Here is a 20,258-nt window from a genome sequence, read left to right as displayed (position 1 = left end):
AAACAAGATGAGAGTTTTAGTAATATAATACTAGATGGGTGGTGCACCCATTGGGTGCAAATTGAGGGGGGGGGATAAGGGGGGTTGAGGAGAGATGGAGTGGGTGAGGAGGGGGTTTGAAGGGGGATGGAGTGGGTGAGGGGGGGTAGGGATAAGGAGGAGGAGGGATAAGGGGGGGAGAGGGGATTGAGTGGGGGGATAAGGGGGATTGAGTGGGGAGGGGGAGGGGGGATAAGGGAGATTGAGTGGGGGGAGTGGGTGGGAGGGGGAGGGGGATTGAGTGGGGGAGGGGGGATTGAGTGGGGGAGGGGGAGGGGGGGATTGAGTGGGGAGGGGGAGAGGGTGCTGGACCAATGCAGGAGCGGTTTGGGCCCAACTGATCCGGGGCACTCACGTTGGCCCTGGGTGTCCATTGCGTCGGCCAGAGCGAGCCGTGGACCCGAAACCTCTCCTGCAGCGGTCGGTAGCGAACGGCAGCGACGGCCATCTTGTTGGACCCTGTTCGATCCTTTGCCTCCACGCTGCACCACGGGAGGAATGTCAGGCGCGGGGCACGCCGGAACGGGCGCCGGTCCTCCCGAGGGGTGGGGGGGGGAGCGGATTTGTTAAAGATTATGAAATAAATTGTTTAAAAAAAGTAACAAAAGTTGATCCAGTGAGACCGCGGGGGAATGGTGAGTAGGGTGGGCCTAAAATTGTGGCGCTATCGTGTACAGTTTTTTGCAGGATGAAAACTGCACAAGGACAAACAAACAAACGGGGGAACAAACAAGATGAGAGTTTTAGATGGATGGATGCATGCTGGCCTTTAGCGCAGGAGGTTTTGAGAGTGCAAGAAGGAGGAAGTAGGGCTATTCTATCCAGAGATATTGCCTGTCCTGCAGTGTGACTCCAGCATTTTGTGTCTATCTTAGTGCAATTACGTGCTGCATTTTCACTCTATACCAGAGTGTTGTTTGCACATTTGTCCTGTGGGCTCAAGATTTATTTGCCTTGGCGGCGCAACACCTGCAATACTTTCACAAGATACATTTCTTGAATGAGGAATCTGATACATTTCAAATTATTGTCTCATAATACAAATATATTCTTGGGAGTTTATATAAAAAAGTTATCTCATTGAGATATACAAGACCACAGTGAGAAATTTAGCAGGCTAGTTGCTAAGGAATTGATTTCTCAAACTGAAGGACCAAGAACTTTGCTGTAAATCTTTGAGATGCACGACAAATGACATCCATTATTCTGTAGGGTATGCATTTAAAGGCACACAATTTGTTTTGGGATTGTTTTTATAAAATGAAGGATGTAATGGAAATGTAGAGTTAAAGTACAGGGCAGATAATATGTGGTAATAACAGGCTTGATGGACTGTGTGGCTTACTGTTGTTTCCATTTCTTGCATTGTACTGATAAGTGGACCAGGAGTGTGAACACTGGAGATAAATGTTTACAAAACCCCAAGAGCATGCAAGTAAATTATAGGAAGTTCCTCTCTTGCTCCCGTCTTTAGATTTGTTTTAGATTTAGAGATACAGCGCAGAAACAGGCCCTTTGGCCCACTGATTCCGTGCCGCCCAGCGATCCCCGCACATTAACACTATCCTACACCCACTAGGGACAATTTTTTTTACACTTGCCCAGCCAATTAACCTACAAACCTGTACGTTTTTGGAGTGTGGGAGGAAACCGAAGATCTCGGAGAAAACCCATGTAGGTCACAGGGAGAACGTACAAACTCCGTACAGTACAGCACCCGTAGTCAGGATCGAAACCGAGTCTCCGGCGCTGCATTCGCTGTAAGGCAGCAACTCTACCGCTGAGCCACCATGCCGCCCGTCTTCATCTGCATGCTCTTAAATATTTTCCATGGCAAATTATATTTCAAAAAGGTATTATAGTGTCGAGCTTGCATGCTTAGGGGTACGAGAAAGATGCTCTGTCAATTTCATACACTGTGAATTTTGGATTGGCTTCTCTGGTTCCTTTTGTTCAAACCATGTTAATTGTTGCCTCTCTTTCGCAGTCATTCCAAGGCAGCCAGGGACGTGCATACCTGTTCAACTCTGTGTAAGTATGTGACTGTTTGCTGCTCAAAAATGAGGTGCCTTTGTGCTGTTGGTGTTTCCATGAGAAAATCTGTGCTATGAGCCTGATTTGGTGGTTGGCTTTGTTTTAAGGGGTAGTTTTACTGGTGGGTGTTGATTTATAAGATGGGTATCAGCAAGTTAACGGGCAACAATGACACAAAACCTAAATTAGCAACTGCATGCATCCTTTGATTGGTTAACTGCATCAATTTGAAAACATGCACTAGTTCAGATATTCATTGGGATATTCTCCTTCACAGTTGCGTGATGACTCCATCAGCACAATTGATATTTTCATTTTCTTGCCAGTCTGCTGCTTTGAATTATTTTGAAATAGCCTGGTATGAGAATGTTGTATGTGTAATAGACAAAGTTATCTGCTACGCTATGGAAGTTGCTAGATGAAAGCCGGAAAACAATTTGTTATTATGTTGGGTCCCTGCTAACTCATTCCAACGTTATCTCCAGCTTGCAAGGTGCACCAACGAGCCCTTCATGTAACTTTTAGTTCTTCTGCCAAACTCCTTGAAAACATCTTGTTTTCGACCCCTCAGTGGGAACCGTTTCTATCTATTCTGCTTCATATCATCATGATTTTAAATACCTATATCATTATCTCAATTTCTTCCTAGCCTAAGGGTACAAATCCAGTCTTTCTATATCGACATAAGTAAAGCTAATCCCTGTAATCATTCTGGTAAATCTCCTCTCCTCACACTAATATTGTCATATCTTTTCTGAAGTGAGTTGGTCAGAACTGTCATTGCACATCAGTTACGGCAGAACACTATTTTACGAAATTTCACAATGATTTCCTTGCTCAAGTTTATAAAGCCCATGATACCATGTGCTTTTTAAAAAAAACATTTTATCAACTTGGCCTGCCGTGTGAATGAGCTGTGCACATATATTCCCAGAACTCTTGATTTCTGTAACCTTTTTAGAGTTGTGTCCTTTAGTTTGTATTGCCTCTTCTCAATCGTCCTATCAAAATATAGCACGTCACAATTCTCAACTTTAAATTTCACCTACCATTTCACAAACCTATCTAAATCCTTGTAGTTCATAATGTCTTCAAGTTATGTTAGCTGCACATTTGGAAGTTATATCTCTACATTCAAGTCCAAGCCTATGGTATAAATTAAGAGAAGTAATGACCTTGACAGTTATTGATTGCACAAGTAGTATTTTATGAACCTGTGAGCACCTAGATTTTCAAGAGGGGGGTATGTTGAGGAACAGGATTAAGGGTAAAGTTAATAACTGTTCCAAATTGGATAAAGTTTAAATGCGATAATGGTCTCTAAGAATGGAATTATCATTGAACCACACTACAGATGATGTGCAAACTGAGAGGCGTGATTGCCAATACATATTTGCTCCCTGATCCACTAACTAGTTCTTCTAGTCACATGCGATCACTATGAATACTCTTGTTTTGCTAGTACCGTGCAGTGTCTTGTGTGCATTTGTACAAATCAAATGCAATGTTTCTGGGTCCCCATAATTTTCAGACTGCATATGAGTTATGACTGCTTTAGCTGCCCTTTGCAATTAAGTAGGAAGGGCATACTTTTACCTGTGCAGTTTAATAGAATTGCTAAAAACATGGCTAAAGAGCCAAACAAAGCAGAGTGTTTCATTCCAAAAGGCAAGAGTGCAGTTACAAGTTGCCTGGTGAACTTGGCTGAGCAGCAAATCAAGGTTGTGGCTCATTGTGGATATTTGTGTAGCCTTGTTGAAGAGGTGGTGGTGAATCTGTGGAATTCATTGCCAGAGGCAACTGTGGATGCCAATTTGGATATCTCTTGGATATCTTTAAAGCAGAGATTGACAGATTCTTCATTCATAAGGATGTCAAAGGTTATAGGGTGAAGGTAGGAGAATGGGGTTGAGAGAGAAAGATAGATCAACCATGATTGAATAGTGAAGTAAATTTGATGGGCCAAATTGTCTGATTCTGCTCGTATGACTTATGAATTTGCTCATAAACCTGAAGGAAGAAAGTCTGGAAACTGACTGGGAGAGTTTACATTTCTTTCCAAGGTTTTCTGAAAGTTACCATTGCAAGCTTGCCACCAACTGCCTGAAGAACAGTGCATTCGGAGGTTAAGCTTTTCCAGTCCGTGAGTTTATTAGTTTAGTTTTAGTTTATAGATACTGTGCGGAAACAGGCCTTTCGGCCTACTGAGTCCGCACTGACCAACGATTCCTGCACATTAACACATGCTAGGGACAATTCACATTTATACCAAGCCAATTAACCTACAAACCTGTACATCTTTGAAATGTGGAAGGAAACCAACGATCTCAGAGAAAACCCACGCAGGGCACGAGGAGGACGTACAAACTCCGTACAGGCAGGATCGAACCCGGTTCTCTGGTGCTGCAAGCGCTGTAAGGCAACAATTCTACCGCTGCGCAACCATGCCCACCCCGCGAGGAAAGGCATCAGAATGGTACTTCTATGTCTGGACCTCCTGAGTATTGAAATAGATAAATATTTTGCCTATGCATCATTCAAGGCTGGTACATGATGTGAATCTCCATTTCCAGTCATTGCAGTGTGGAATGTTGTGGAATGCTTCCCAAGGTGAAGGGAATTCATTCAGTTGTAGTTAGAGAAACCAACAGGCATGTAGAGATGTATGCTGAAAGTAGCCATTGTACCAAGGATTACTCGTACCTCAGTTATTCTGTTTTCTCCTCTCTCCTATTGGGCCGAAGATGCAATTTTTTTTAATCATGTACCATAAAATTCAAGAACAATTTCTTCCCCACAGTACATCAGACTCTTGAATGGGCTCCCATATGCCAAAAATATATTCCCAGTCTTCCAATCTAACTTGTGTACCTTGCACTTTTTTTATCTGATCTTTCCCTGTATAATGGACCATACAGTATTATGGTATTATATTTCCTTTCTCTTCAACTATCTATTGTATCCATGTATTTGATCTACCTGCAGCATGCAAAATCTTAGAACACATGATGATAATACACCAATTGTTTACGTATATGTAGGCATAAGATTTTGCCCAGATGTAGATTTGTTGGATATTTAAGGGGTAAAAGACAACAATCGTGGTTGAGATAAAAGACAAAAGACAACAACAATTTTGACTCCACATTTGATCACTGATCTCTTCATGAACTTCCAAAACTATTATTCCCTGAACATGGAGATAGTTTGCGATCATCAAACTCTTAAAATCTTTATGATCAATGTCATGTATCTGTTAACCCTGCATGGCATTTTGTGGCCCTCTGCAAGGTCGGCATTACAGCATTCTCATTTGGCCAAATATCTTCGTTTCGGGCATGTTTGATGACGTACTACTTTGGAATGTACCCCATTAACATCCGAGTTCACTTCCCACAAGCTTTGCAGTGGGTCTGGAAGGATGCATCTTAATAGTCTCCTTTAGAAATGGGGATGAGCAACATGTGCTGATTTCTATAATGATGCAGTCCAATTGTAACAATCCTCTTGTTACTGATCACCATGTTATTGCCTTTGGCTCAAATAATGAAAAGTCATTAGAAACTATTTAGAATGCCAATCTTATTTACATATAATCAAAGAAAACTTCATACAGTAATTGACTTGCACATTGGCGCATTTCTTTGATGTTAATCCTCTAGGGGCTTTTGTATACCCTATCTTCCATGTGGTAATGCCACACATTGAAGAGGAGTTGCCTATACCCATGAAAAGATGACAACATCACTGTAGGCAATTGTCTCTGGCTATTTCCTTACACTTGTTTTATTTATGTCTTTGGTTTGGTGTGAAGGATGGAATGGATGGTTGCATCCTGTGTTCCTTGGCATTTAAGACCTCCATTGCAAGTTTCCACTGCCACCATCATTACTTTGAGGCCTGTGCTGGTGAATTTGTTGTTGCTGCTCCCTGAACAACACAATGACTTAGAATCAGTGTCCACCTACCTGAGTGCAAGAATAACATCATTCAGCATTGGTTAGTTTAGCATTTGCGAGGGAATCTGAGGAAAAACACCTACCACATGTTGGAAGGAAATATTGCAAAATATACATTTCCAAAACACTTGTGCTTCCACAAATTATCTACCATTGGTGCAACTCCCCCGTGCCATGCCATTATATTTTTAAAAAGCTTATGCATTTGCAGTTTGAAACCTGGGTGGGGGGAGGGATAAGTTTGATTACTTTCACTGTGGCCATTGCCCTGCCCTTTCACCCATTACTCCATGCCCTGCTTCAGTTTTTTGTTTTGTCTACACAGATTCTTGTGAAATTGTTTGGATAAGGCTCTAACATTCCTAAACGTTTTTGTGGTCTGTTGGGTTTTCATTGAGTTTCATCTTGTACGCACTACTTGCCGTTCCATAATTAAAAGTGCTTTCATTCCCAATTAGCAAAATGTATCCCCATTTTTTGTTTAATATGTATCCCCCTTTTCTTACCTCCACATGTTTATTTCTTTCTCTCCAATTCCTGATAGTTGCTGCAATGGATAGAGAATCAATAATGAGGAAATTCTGAGGGTGGGGGGAGGAAGGTGGTGCTGTACGTAACGATGTTATAGGGCTATGTCACTCCTTAAACACGTTTAATCTTTGACTTGTCATCACTTCTCCCTGTTATTTAAGTGTCCCTAAATTGTTTAAATGATCTGCCAGAACTATGTCGGTCAATGAAAACTTTCTCCATATATTGGAAAGATGTAAACAATATGTCTTTGCAAATTTCAATTCCACTGCTACCAACTCCATACTGCATGCAGGACCATAATGACCATATTGAGTAACTCTGCGGGACAGGCAGCATCTCTGGAGAGAAGGAATGGGTGACGTTTTGGGTCGAGACCCTTCTTCAGACTGGTTATATCTTCGATTTAAACCAGCATCTGCAGTTCCTTCTCGCATACATCATTTAATCAGAAATGTGTATAAGCCTTTTGGCCTTAAATGCCACCGTGAAAAGCCTTTTAAGGGTGATTTAAAAAAAATAATAATTTTGGAACAGCTTCAGAATTGCTATTATTTTTCTGCTGAAAATAGAAAATGCAAGCAAAAGAGCTAATTTCCCATGAAATTGAAGTAATGGTTATGGGTAAACTGGAAAAACTATTCAGAAACCATGGCTTTATAACCATAAGTATTCCTGTGAAATTAAGTTTAGAGCATAAACCATGCTATGGGACATTTGGACTGGTTGGCCATGTTCAGGGATACCATTTACTGTCGGTTATTAAATATAAACGGTGCATTCTTCTCTTTTCACCTTTTTAAATAAAGAAGACACTTGTAGATCAACTATAGGCTATTTGTAGGAGGTGCTTTGACTACTGAGGACAAAAGAGGCAGAGCGGAGCTTTAAAAAGGTGAGGGCCTAGATAAATTAAGTATTTGTTGTGCTAACAGATTGGATGAAAGCTAAATCAAATGGATTTAATGAAATTGGTGGAAAGGTTAGAGAGGAAATGAGAACTTTATTTTCATCCAGATCATAGGAATCTGAAACTTGATGTCAAAAGGGTAGAAGAGGCAGAAATCTTTATCGCATTGAAACAGTGTTGGGATTATATTAGAAGAAATATGACTAGAGATATGAGATAATCCGGCACAACCCTAATCGTTCCTTCCTTTTTCTTAAATTTTCTGTTGTATGAATATTTTATCTCTGTATTACTCTCCATAGAGCTTTATCTGTGCATTTCCTGCACTTTCTATTTTCTTTTTGAGATTATCAGTCTCCATGAGCAACTATAGTCTAGAAAAGGGATTATACCAACTTTGGTGTGCTAAAATATTATTTGTTTGGTACTCGTGCCAAATTGAGTCTCCTGTAAATAAAATCTTAAAATTGGCCAAAGCCCAATGTAAATCAACATTGGTGATTAACATGCAGAATTGAGTACTAAAAAAGGACTTGCACAATTCCTGTTGGTCTTGAGTCAATGCAGCACAGCTCCCAAAACTTTGCCGCACAGCAGCCAGAAGGTTGAGAGCCCTTAAACTAAAGGCATACTGCTGAATCATCCCCACATCAGAAACGCTCATTGGTGTTCTCGGACTCATTAGTGTTCTCAGACAGGCCGCAGGGGAGAGAGAGAGGCCTTCCGCTTTCGTTTAAGAAATGTTAGACCAATAATATCCATGCCAAAAGGGTTCCCTAAGTACCAAAAAAACAGAACCTCTGCCAGGCCCATCATAGAAAAAAGAGGTGGATATGTGGTCTCATCCAAGATTGCAAATTCCTTTGTTCTGGCGCAAAGCAAAAATAATTTTCATGTTCTCACAGGTATATGCAGATCATTCTGACATCACTATTTTATACCTGCATATAGGCAAGTTGTGAATGCTCAACATTCTCTTGGTCTTTCCTTTCCTGTTACTACTCAAGGTTCTGCCTTTTTATTCTCATTGTTGCTGTTCTTTTGGCATTGGTTTTTGCCTTTGGTTTACAAGATGGTCACTTGCTGCATAATGGAGTTTCCACGTTGGTTTGGTTTTGGAGATAACCACAGCAACTTTAAAACCACTACCAGCTGTGATTGTTTTCAGCGATACCCTGTTGTGGTTTGAGTATACTATTGTTGGGCTCCACAGAGTGTCGTCCTTGTCCTGCACTGCGGGCCACTGAAAATGTCTAGTGGATATAATGTCAGTGCAGCAGTTATTGGACTTGCAATCCAGTTACCTGAGCTAACAATGAAAAGATCAGGGTTCAAATTGTATCATGGCAGGTATGGAGTAGGCATGTGGGGGTTAAAGAGTTTTGTGGGCTCTGCAGGATGCGATGTACATCACACTTAAAGCTATTATCTTTTCTTCTGCAGGGTGAATGTGGGCTGTGGCCCTGCTGAAGAAAGAGTGCTGCTGACGGGATTGCATGCTGTTGCAGACATCTACTGCGAGAACTGCAAAACAACTCTGGGATGGAAATATGTACGTGTCTCCATATTGCTCCTATTACATTTTGCGGTCTTGCTTATTCTGTAACTGGAAGGGAATATGTGGGAGGGGAAATCCTCTCCCTCAATTCGCGGTACATTTATTATCAGGACCTGTGAATGATGGATTCTTTAGTTTAGAGATACAGCATAGAAACGGGCCCATCGGCCCACTGAGTCAATGCTGACCGTTGATCATCATTCAAACAAGTTCCGTTATCCCACTTTATCATCCTACACTCTAGGGGAAATGTATAGAGGGCCAATTACCCTACAACCCCACATGGAATCTCTTTGAGATGTGGGAGGAAACCAGAGCACCCGGAGAAAATACATGTGGTCACTGGGAGAACATGCAAACTCTACACTGACGAGGTCAGGACCGAACACTGGTCTCTGCAGTGAGGCAGCAGCTCTACCCACTGTGCTGCCCTTAATGGAGTTAGTGCAGGAAAATGGCACTGAAGTTAATGATCTACTAGCGAATGACAGAGTAGACATGAGACCTCATCCGTTTCTGATGTTCTTCAAAGGGTTTAAGGTGGAAACATTGTGCTTCTCCATCTGTTTTTCCTTATCCTTGGCTTTTTACAAATTGGTATTAGATGTTACTTCCATTGGGAGAGACTTGCATGAGAGGCACATTCTTGGTTTATGGACCTAGGAGAAAATCACATGATACATTATGAAATCATCATATCATATATATACAGCCGGAAACAGGCCTTTTCGGCCCTCCAAGTCCGTGCCGCCCAGTGATCCCCGTACATTAACACTATCCTACACCCACTAGGGACAATTTTTATTTTTTTTTACATTTACCCAGCCAATTAACCTACATACCTGTACGTCTTTGGAAATGAAATGACTCGAATGAAATCTTGTTCCATCCAAGTGAGTAATTTCTTGTTAATTGCCTGATGCCATGCTCTCTTGCACTTAAGCAGATAAAAGGTGGTTGATTGAAGTTAATAATGCAACATGCACAACACAGTCCTTTTTTATAGGATTTCTTTCAAAGATGGAACTATCAGTGATAATAGTATTGTATTTATAATTCCGATTTACCTAAGTGATTGGTGTTCCAATTTAGGTGACCTTGGTTTATAACACCTTTGTTTTTATTCACTTTTATAGTTCATTGCCTGCTATTTTTTTTCCGTCTCCACCCCACTGATGCTATGTTCCCCTCTTTTATTTTTGTTGCAGGAACATGCCTTCGAGAGCAGTCAGAAGTACAAAGAAGGAAAGTTCATTATTGAACTGGCCCACATGATTAAAGACAATGGGTGGGAGTGACCAGTGAGCTACAGACCCCTGCTGCTCTGTTTTAAAGACTGTATAAGGCTGATCTAATGGACAGAAAATGCTCTGCTATAAGACGGCTCTAAGAACATTTGCTGACTTTTTTTTAAAAAACCTTACAGCTGAACCATTGATGTTGCCTTCTTGTTGGCCCTTTTGCTCTTTTTTTTAATCTTTGTCTAGGTTTGGTGTTCTCTTGTGTGAAACACTGTAAAACAGCTATAGATGAGAATTTTTTCAAAGCTCTTTACGGTTTGAGCGAGGAGAAATAGTTGAAACTTTTATTTTTGGAGAGTTTAGCTTTACAGACGACTGTTCTGAACTTGGCTGTTCTCACTCCCCCTCTTTTAAACTACCCTCTATATGTCACTTCTATCGCTGTTCATGGTCTGATACAGAAATAGGTTAGCTGATCAGCATGGAGATCATTGTGAAGGGAGTTTATATACGTTTATACATCTACATCTAAATGTAGCATTTTTAATTTTTAGAGTTGCTTTGGGACCGGGAAGTAATGGTTACAGTATTGTGACACTGAGGTACAGTTGAGTCCCCATCGACTGCATTTGTTCCGTTATTCCAAGACTGTTGCTAGATGGCTAGTGGGCATAAATCTAGCATGTAGCAGCTGTACCATTTAATGGGAGCTGTGGTAAGGGGATAGAGGGGACTCACTGAAATTGTACAAAGGTAGGTTTATGGACACATATGGCTGGTTCCATGTAGCAGTATACTTATGCATTGGACAAAATTGGGCACAAAAGTAGGTTTTCTGGGTATAACATCCTTTTTGTTTTTAAACGTAGAGCTGGGCTCCTGGTCTGCGGACTGTTAAAACTTAACAGACGCATAAAGTTCCCTTGCCTGGAACATGCACACACTCCAGAACTTTGCTTTTGCTCCTTTTTCAAACAAGTTTTATATTTTTCTTTCCTCGCATTCTCCTGTTCTGATCTCTGCTTCCTGTTTTCTTTTCCCAAATTGTCATTCCCAATTCTTGGAGTATGAACAATTTCTGGGTGCAATGGTTTGCTGGTTAAATCATTTTTTTGTCGTATGGGTGCACCTGCTACAGGTAATGGTGCACTCTGCTGCTAGAAATTTCATATGCAGTGTTAACAGGAAGGTCCAGCAGATATTTTTAAAAATATAGTGTTCCTATCACCACTTATAGCCAACATTTTTTTTTGCCTGCTCTCTTGCTGTCAGAATTTTCATTCCTTGGTGCCGTGCATTGAGTTGAAATTCTTTGGGGATGGGTCCTGATCAGATAAGCGCCACTGAAGAAGGAACATTTTTTGGAAACCAAGTGGGGGCCAGTCTGGTTACTGCGCCGATTTCAAGAGGGTCGCACTACAGAAATTAAATACTTGAAGCAGTCTACAGATCGAGGATCTTGTTGAACCAGTTTCCCTATATATAAAAAGAAAACATTTTTGTACATTTAGAAGAAGAAACATATTTAAGGTTTTATACATATTTTTACTGGGTAAGTTGATTTGCTTCCCCTACCTGAGCACTTTTGTTCTCTGTAATTCTTGTGTTTTGTTGCAATAACATTTAACTTTGCAATCTGATTTAGTGTTTGTTTTCAGGTTTTGTGATTTTTGCTTTTCATTTTTCGCCCTTTAAAAAAATAAAAGATGGAGAGGGTTGGGGTGGGAAGGGCATCTCTTCTTGGACCAATGGAGCAGGCTGTTGAGCTGGCTAATCCCAGGGTGCTTGTTCGTTGGTTTAACATCCAGAGACTGATAACATTTTTAATTTATTTTTAAACACTTTTATTTTCCTTTCACTACAATCAATTTTTTTTGTTTGAGATCTTTTTTATTTTGGTTGAGGCTTTAGAGTTGTTAATATTCATCCAGTAGTAAGTTGAGTTTTGCTCTGAAGAGCTGAGGGCAGTGGCCATTTGGTGTTAGTGCACAAGAAGAATGTTAAGTCTGGAGCATTCTTTTCTACAAGGGTGATTGATAATATTACAAGTTCTAAAGCATGTTATATATTGTTAAAGTAAATGTTTTTTTTGGTGCCTGAATTCTTTTGTATTTTTTATAAACTTGAATGCTTTTATTACCTCTTCTCACCCCCAACCCTTCATAGCTATTGGGACTATACATTGCTTTGCTGATCTGTCTTGAAACTACATCAACTTTGTGCAGCAACACACTGTATTGTACTGGAGTTAAAATAAAAGACTCACCAGGATACATCCTATCTGTTAATAATTGTTGAAGAGCTGCGTGTGTGAAGTCGAGACCAACAAGAGTACGTGATGTGCACTTGCAGCCTCAATGTTGTTGCATAATAACTCTTGTGTGCTGAACTGGATAGAGATGTGGTTAAGGGATCCTGAAGATGTTATTTGCTGCTTGATTTGTCAAAGGAGGGTAAGTGATTCCAGAAACATTGATCATTGAGTTTGCTCAATTTCAAATTATTAATGAAAAGGTCACTAAAGATGACCAAAGAATATTGACGTGGGAATGACAAGTATGAATTACAATTAAATGTTGATGCATTTAGTCTGGGTGAAAATAAATCATTCCTTTGAAATGGAACATTTTGAAAGTGAAATTCCAAGTGCTTGTTTTAATGAGTTGGTTTGAAGTTAACTTTCATGTTATTAAATGGTTAGGTTTAGTAAGTGCATTAGTGAGTCACAAAGAACAATGCAATTATGATCAACTGCTGTTTAGGCCAATGAGTAATGTAGGAATATTACGCAGGACTCTCAAAGGAATAGGTGCTCCTCAAACTGTGACCAGAGCTCTTAACATCTGGTGCTGGCAGATTATTGACACTGCAGCACTTGCTTTTAACCAAAGTGTCAGCTATTGAAATTTGAATACAATTCTCTTTCTCTCAGACAGGATTGCTGCTAACTGAACCAAAGTAACTGGTTATTCACAGGTGGGAATGCCTGACTGGTTATACTGTACCTGAAATACAAATCTGCCCTTTCTCCTCAAGGCCTTTTATTTTTCAGGATTTTATTCTGTATACTCTTATTATCCTTTGTACTGTTTTGGCTGATAAATTGGTGCTACTCTAAGATGAACAATGCTTCAGATAAAAAGCTTCAACTGTTCAAAAAATACAGTGAGGGACTTCCGAGTGACATTATAACATCTGCACTGTCTGTGTCTTGAAGTAGCTTCCTTACAAAGTAGGTTTTCTGCATGAGGTGAGAAAATCACAATGGAATAAACTGACTTCCTGTTCCTCAACTATTGTAATGACCATGGACAGATTAAAAATGCTGGAGTAACTCAGCGGGACAGGCAGCATCTCTGGAGAGAAGGAATAGGTGACGTTTCGGGTTGACTGAAGAAGGGTCTCGATCTGAAATGTTACCCATTCCTTCTCCAGAGATGCTGCCTGTCGCCTTGAGTTACTCCAGCATTTTGTGTCTACCTTCGATTTAAACCAGCATCTGCAGTTCTTTCCTACACGTAGACAGATTAAACAACTCTTGTGGAGTTAAGGTGTGCATTCACACACTGGCCATGCAGGCCATAACTATTGTGCTAATTGGGGGGGATTCATAAGAGATCTGGAGTACAAACTGGAGACTTTGTGGGATTCTGTGGCCATAAGCAGCACAGACTTATTTTGTCTCATTACCTGTCACAACTCTCACTACCATTACCATCAAGTGAATGGTCCAAACTTGCCTTGGTGTGTGTGGGGGTACTTATCACAACACACAAAATCTCCTCGGATCCCCCAGATTAGGTAGGTAGCTGGATAGGCTATGAGTGCATTCCTGTCCTCGCAATGACAGAACATCCCTGACAAAGATGCAGCTAAAGAGCTGGGAGAATGGGCCATTTGTACTTTTTTCTGTGGTCGCCTCCATTACAAAAGACTTTTATCATTCCATTGTATGCACTCCATGTTATGTCATGAAATGGCAAAAAAGAATGGAATGCAGCGAAGGGATTTGAATAGACAACATTCTGGATGTTTGGCTCAAGACTTGCATTGCAGAACAGTTTATGTGTTCCAGGGTCCAATTCTGGCAGATAGCTGACAATGTAGATGATTGAAGTATGCCCTAACCACAAAGCAGGACAAATCTATCTGACTATTAATCTGACATTCCCACAATCTGCCTATTAGTTTAGCTTCAATCAAGAGCATGATGGAAGGTATTGTAAATAGTGCTTTCAAGTGACAATTTCCCTGCCAATAAGTTGTTGCTCAGTTTGTGTTTTTCAGGAACCCTTGGCTCCAAGACAGGTTTACATCATTTGTTTAAATGTGTGCTTAAATGGCTGAATTCCAAAGACAAAAGGAGAGTGAATGCCTTTGACATCAGGGCTGTGTTAATTTAATGCTGCCCTGATTTGATGGATCTGTGTCCTGGTAAAACTAAAGTCTGTAGAAATTGAGGGGAAAGCTCAGTTGGATAGAGTTGTATCACGTACTAAAGAGAAGTTGCAGGTCAATCTTCCCAGCTGCAGGACGCAGTACTGAGGAGATAAGACACAAAATGCTGGAGTAACTCAGCGGGCCAGGCAGCATCTCTGGAGAAAAGGAATGGGTGATATTTCAGGTCGAAACCCTTCTTCAGACTGAGGAGCTTTGTTCTAGGCTCAAATATCTTCAGTTGTATCATTAATCATCTTGCTTACATGAAGAGGTTGGAAGGGGAGCTAAGGAGTGCTTTAAAAATAGAGATTTTAATTATGGAAAGAAATGTTAGTAATGTATCAAGATGAAATACAAGTAACATGAGAAAATTAATGAGTTCCTGGTGCTAAAGCTCTATTTTATTCAATGCTGGTTTGTATTCAGTGACCTCCAACAATGATGTTGAGGCTGTCCAAAGACTAGTACGATTGTCTGATAATGAATTTAACGCAAGCAATGTTATGAATTTTATTTAAAAAGCTGTTACCACTCAGACATGCGCTGGTACAAATAAAATAGACCCGGGATGTACGGTTGTATGTGTCTGAACATAGAACTGGCTGATAGAGGCTCTGCGGAATGCTTTCAACGGGCAGCACATTATTGCAACTGAGAATAGTCTGCAAATTCTGATCAAAAGCCAATGCATGTAACTGACATTAGGGTTTTTTTGTTTGTTCGCCAAATCTAGAAGCAAACCAGTGTTGGCATTGTGACTTAAGTACTGATTTATTTCTTTGTTTACTTTTTTGTTTATAAACAGCATCCTAACAAAGCAGTAAAAGAACTGAGAAGAAAATTGGACTAGTTTTTTACAATAGGGCTTCCAGACTAATCTGAAGATGAAGGACAGTCTGTGAACTTTTCTGTTTGGCTATTGAAGTTAAAGCAGTTTTATTGTTTTGGATTTTATTTGTTGATTATCCATCTTTTGAATGAGATTGCGATCCTCTTGAGATTGGCATGAGATCCTATGGCACTGTTTCTGAGAATAGCGGAAGGGTTCTTTGTGGCCTGGCCAAACTTTTCCATACTACTGATTGCTAGACTGGGTTTCTACCTGTGCAATTATGATGGAAGAGCCTCTCTTCCAGAGGTTCAGGTTCCAGGAAGTGAAGGAGGGGAAAAGTCGATGTAACATGTGGAGCTGCACTGAATTGTCAAGCCCCTTTTTTGAATGGATTGCAAATGCTGGACTGAAAAAACATTTCTGGAAGTCTGTTAATTTTTCTGTGTGTGTAGTTTAATTGCCTAATTCCCAACGACCATCAGGCTTCATCCTAACAACTATCAGGCTATTCAACACTACAAACAATTGCCTTGATTGCACTAGGGACCTGGAGGCATTGTTTTTGTCTTTGCACTGTACTGTTAATATATTGTTAATACATTGAACTTTTTGTTTATTGTGGTGTGTACCGAGTACTTTGTTTCCATATCCATTGTGCTGCTGCAAGTCATTTTATTGTTCTGATTCGGGACACATAACAATAAAACAATCTTGACTAATGTTGGCAATAGGAGAGAAACATGAAATATGAATGTCATGAGATTCCATGCCAGATGTGAATGTCAGCTGCTTCTGAGCACTTTCATAAAACTGAAACTAGTTTCATTTCCTGTTGCTGTTAGTGAATTTGTCTATTTTATGGACTAGCTTCTCTTAAATTACGGTTCCTTCAACCATGCACTTGAAATTTGTTCTCAATAGTATGTTGAAGTGGTAGAGAATTATTATTTCATCGGTTAACTTGTTATTTTCTACTCTATATAATTTCTCACAATCTCAGGTTATCCCAATGCTCTTTACAGATATAGAAATTTGTGTCTGAAGTGAGTTGACTGTTGTAATTTTAAATATATGTAAGCCAATTTACACATACAAAGATTCCAAAACAACATTCCAATTTATGAATATTGGCCCAGATTCTACACATTATCTCTTGTGTCTGTCCACCAAAGAGGGATTTTTGGGACCTTGCTTAATCATCTCATCCCTTGATGCTGTACTGGATTTTGTGCGGAAATATTTGAGTGCCATTGGTCTTCTGACTGAGGTGATTGCACCCTGCTGAACTATGACCAGCTAACTAACTTTATGCTCGGGGGAATCAAAGTTGAGATAGCCATCTGGATTCAAATTAAGCTTGCAGGAAGGAATCAAAAGGCAGTTGATGAGAGTTGTTTTTCTTATTAGAGACCTGTGACCAGTGGTGTGCTGCAGGGGTTGGTGCCAGGTCCACTGTTGCTTGTTATTTTCATTAGCAATTTGGATGACAATGTAGTTAACATTGTTAGTAAATTGGCAGATGACACCAAAGATGGTTGTGTAGTGAGGAAGGATATCTAAGTTTACAACCAGATCATAGGGAAGATGGGTAAGGATAGGCAAATGGAATTTAACTTCCATTGAGGTGTTGCACTTTAGTATGACAAACTAGATCTCCCTGTTCTGCAACACTCTCCAGGCTTCTAACAATAAATGGTAGAGTGTTGGAGAAGAGAGAGATCCTGAGGTATAGTGCTTGGTTGCCTTAAAGTGCCAAACCAGGTGGTCAATGTGTTGAATAAGATGTTTGGCACAATTTCCTTCTTTGGGAAGGGTATTGTGTACAAAAGTGGGAACATGATGCTATAAAAGTTCTTGGTGAGACCACACTTGGAGTACTGTACATTTCCAGTTGCCAGCTACAGGAAGAATGTTATTAAAGTGGAAAGGGTGCAGAAGAGATTCACCAGAATGTTGCCTGCTCATGCAGACTCGGGTTACAGAGAGTGTTTGGATAGGCTGTGAGATTTTCTTTGGAGAGTAGGAGACTGAGGATGGAAATACTAGTAGATAAGGTGGTGAAGAAGGAATATGAGATGCTGGCCTTATTAGCTAGGGCCAAGAATGTAAGAGCAGGGAGGTTATAGTACAACTTATAAAACCAGGGGTATTGTGTACAGTTCTGGTCGCGATTTTATTGGAAAGAGATGATTACAATGGAAGAGGGTACAGAGCAGATCCAACAGAATGATGCCTGGGATGGAATAGTTACAGGTGGGATTTAATAGGCTGGGTTTGTCTTCCTTTGCATGGAATAGGCTGCTGAGGGATCTGGTGAATGTATTCAAAATTGAAGAACATAAATAATGAAAAGCCTTTTCCCATGGCAGAGGTACCTAAAATTAGAGTGCAAGGGTTTAAAGTAAGAGGTTTGGAGGGAATCTAAGGTCAAACATTCATCTGGTGGTGGTTGAGATCTGAATGAATGGTGAAAGCAGATAATCGCACAACATTCAAGTGTTCTCCAGAGAACACGTAAATTGCTAATGCACAGAAGGAATTGGATTGGAATTAGCACTGGTAAATGGGATTAGCATTGGTAGGTACTTGAAGGGTGGGATAGACATGGTGGGCTGAGTGGCCTATCTCTATAACCTGTTACTGTGACAGGAAATGTTTTAAATGGATGTAGAAGTTGCACGTTTTTCTGACTGCAGTTTGAAGATTATGTAGATTTGTCAAAAATGAACCTGTGACTTCATGAGTATTCAATAATGAGAATGATGAGAATTTTGTCCCGCTAAGCTAAAATTAATCCAGTCACTGAATTTCCAGCATACTTCCTTTCTGCTCATGGAAAGTCCCAGAGGAAAGGTAAAAGACTAAATGCGCAATTCAATAGCCTGTTGTACTAATCAGGTCAGGAGCTGTTGGTGAACCTAGTTAATGGTTTTGATTTTGATGATGGTAGGATCCAATCTATTCTTTTACATGGAGAACTGGCAAAACAAATTTAGTTCTTGGGCATATCATGATTTCACCTTTTAAATATGTTGTGCATCTATTTTAGGCCAATGACTGTATAATTTTAAAGGTTGGGAATTGCAAGGTAATGGATAGAGAAGAATACTACGTTTGTTTTAACAGGTCAATCAAGAAACTGATAGCTGCAGAAAGAAACTTATTTGTTCTCATGAGGAGTGATGTTGGTTATTTGAAATTTTGGCCTTCATTAACTGGAGGTTAAAAAAGGCTATTTGTTTCATGCTTGGGCAAATCACCAACACATTAAGAAGAAATGGAGTAAGTTGCAAGCTGATTTATTGGCTGAATTTCAAATTGGAAGCTTGCATCTTAATTGGCTCTGGCAAACTTGTTCACCATTGACTTTTTGGGTCAAGTTTCCTGCAGGGGGGTTTATAAAAATAACAGCTGCCCTTTATAGTAGGAATGATGTTTATTCCAATCATAGTTGCATTCAAGCTATGGTGTACAGAAGTAATTCGAGTCACTTTCTCCTTCCAAATCAGAGACGATTAGGTTCTGGTTAGAGCTGTTGATCATAATTATTTGCAAGTGTGCAGAAAATACTAAATGGTTTGTTTATTAAATTGACTTCTTGTAATTGGAACATAAGAAATGAGAGTGGCCCATATTTTGTCCTGCTATATTGCAGATGCTATATTTCCTTTTTTGACTTCACCATAATATCCTATTTTCTCCTCATCCAAAAATCTACTTTTCTTTGTCGTGAATCATTTATGGCTCAGTATTCAGTTCTCCAGTCAGCGAATTCCAAAGATTCACGACTTGAGAGAACTCTCTCCCATTTGAGAAAACGTGTATCCAAACTTGTCAAATTCTCTTGGCATCTTGCTTGTTTCAGTAAGGTAGCCTTTTGCTCTTCTATAATTCAGAGAATATGGCCCATCAAGAATTATTCATAATAAAGCTTAATCCCTTATCGCAGGATCAATCTGATGGAACTCTGTATTGTCTAAAAGGAAAGTTTGTCTGAAACAAGTCTGTCAAAATTAGTCTGAAGAAGCATCCCCACCTGAAATGTCACCTGTCCTTGTACTCCAGAGATGCTGAGTTATTCCAGCATCTGCAGTTCCTTGTTTCAGCAAAAACTATGTTGTACTTCAGGTTTGGTTTTTTTCCCCCCAAATCCTGTACATTTTGATTCCCCAATCTTGTACCCTTTCATGAATAATAGTGTTACAATTACTATGCATCCATTTCTTTCAGAATCGTTAGGTGCAAGCCACTAGGTCTAAGGATTTCTTAGTCCCTTTTAATTTGCTGATATCCTTTTACCACTCGACTCTGAACAAGGGTCCCGACCTGAAAAGCCAGCTATAAATTTTCTCCAGAGATGCCACCTGACTTGAGTTATTCCAGCATTTTGTGTTTACCTTTGGTATAAAACAGCATCTGCAGTTCCTTTTTATTACTTTCTGTTTAATACTTCCTTATTTTCCACTGCCTTGGCTTCCAGAGCATAGTGTTTACTTCTGGTTTTCTTTTATTTGTTACTTGTAGGTGTCTTGCGAATTTACAGTCGTGTTGTGTTTTCTTCCTCGTTATAAATCTTTTATCAATATGATCAGTCAGGAGTCCAAACCAGAGTCCTCCCTATAGCCACTGGTTTATTAATGGTTTGAAAATCATGTTTCCTTTTTTGTTCTATCTATAGATGCCAATCCATTTCTCCTAATTGATGCATTTTGAA

At 40.0% G+C, this 20,258-nt stretch overlaps 1 protein-coding gene across 4 annotated transcripts in view; it reads left to right on the top strand.

Moving 5' to 3' along the window:
* ypel1 (yippee-like 1) overlaps positions 1-20,258 on the top strand; it is a 79,486-nt gene that overhangs the window by 30,296 nt on the left and 28,932 nt on the right. For 2 of the 4 annotated variants that reach the window (XR_013548891.1, XR_013548892.1), the window contains exons 3-5: positions 2,027-2,070; positions 8,917-9,025; positions 10,240-12,725. Coding sequence is in view for 2 of the 4 variants with exons in the window: in XM_078421435.1 (XP_078277561.1) it covers positions 2,027-2,070; positions 8,917-9,025; positions 10,240-10,329 (243 nt within the window). In the remaining 2 variants the exon portion in view is untranslated. Of the gene's footprint in view, positions 1-2,026; positions 2,071-8,916; positions 9,026-10,239; positions 12,884-20,258 lie in introns of those variants that run through there. The other 2 variants (XM_078421435.1, XM_078421434.1) reach the window with 1 other exon arrangement.

Source organism: Rhinoraja longicauda, chromosome 25 (genome assembly GCF_053455715.1).
Source record: "Rhinoraja longicauda isolate Sanriku21f chromosome 25, sRhiLon1.1, whole genome shotgun sequence".
Lineage (NCBI taxonomy): Eukaryota > Metazoa > Chordata > Chondrichthyes > Rajiformes > Arhynchobatidae > Rhinoraja > Rhinoraja longicauda.
Note: the sequence above shows the minus strand (reverse complement) of the source record. Positions and strands in the feature narration are given on the sequence as shown.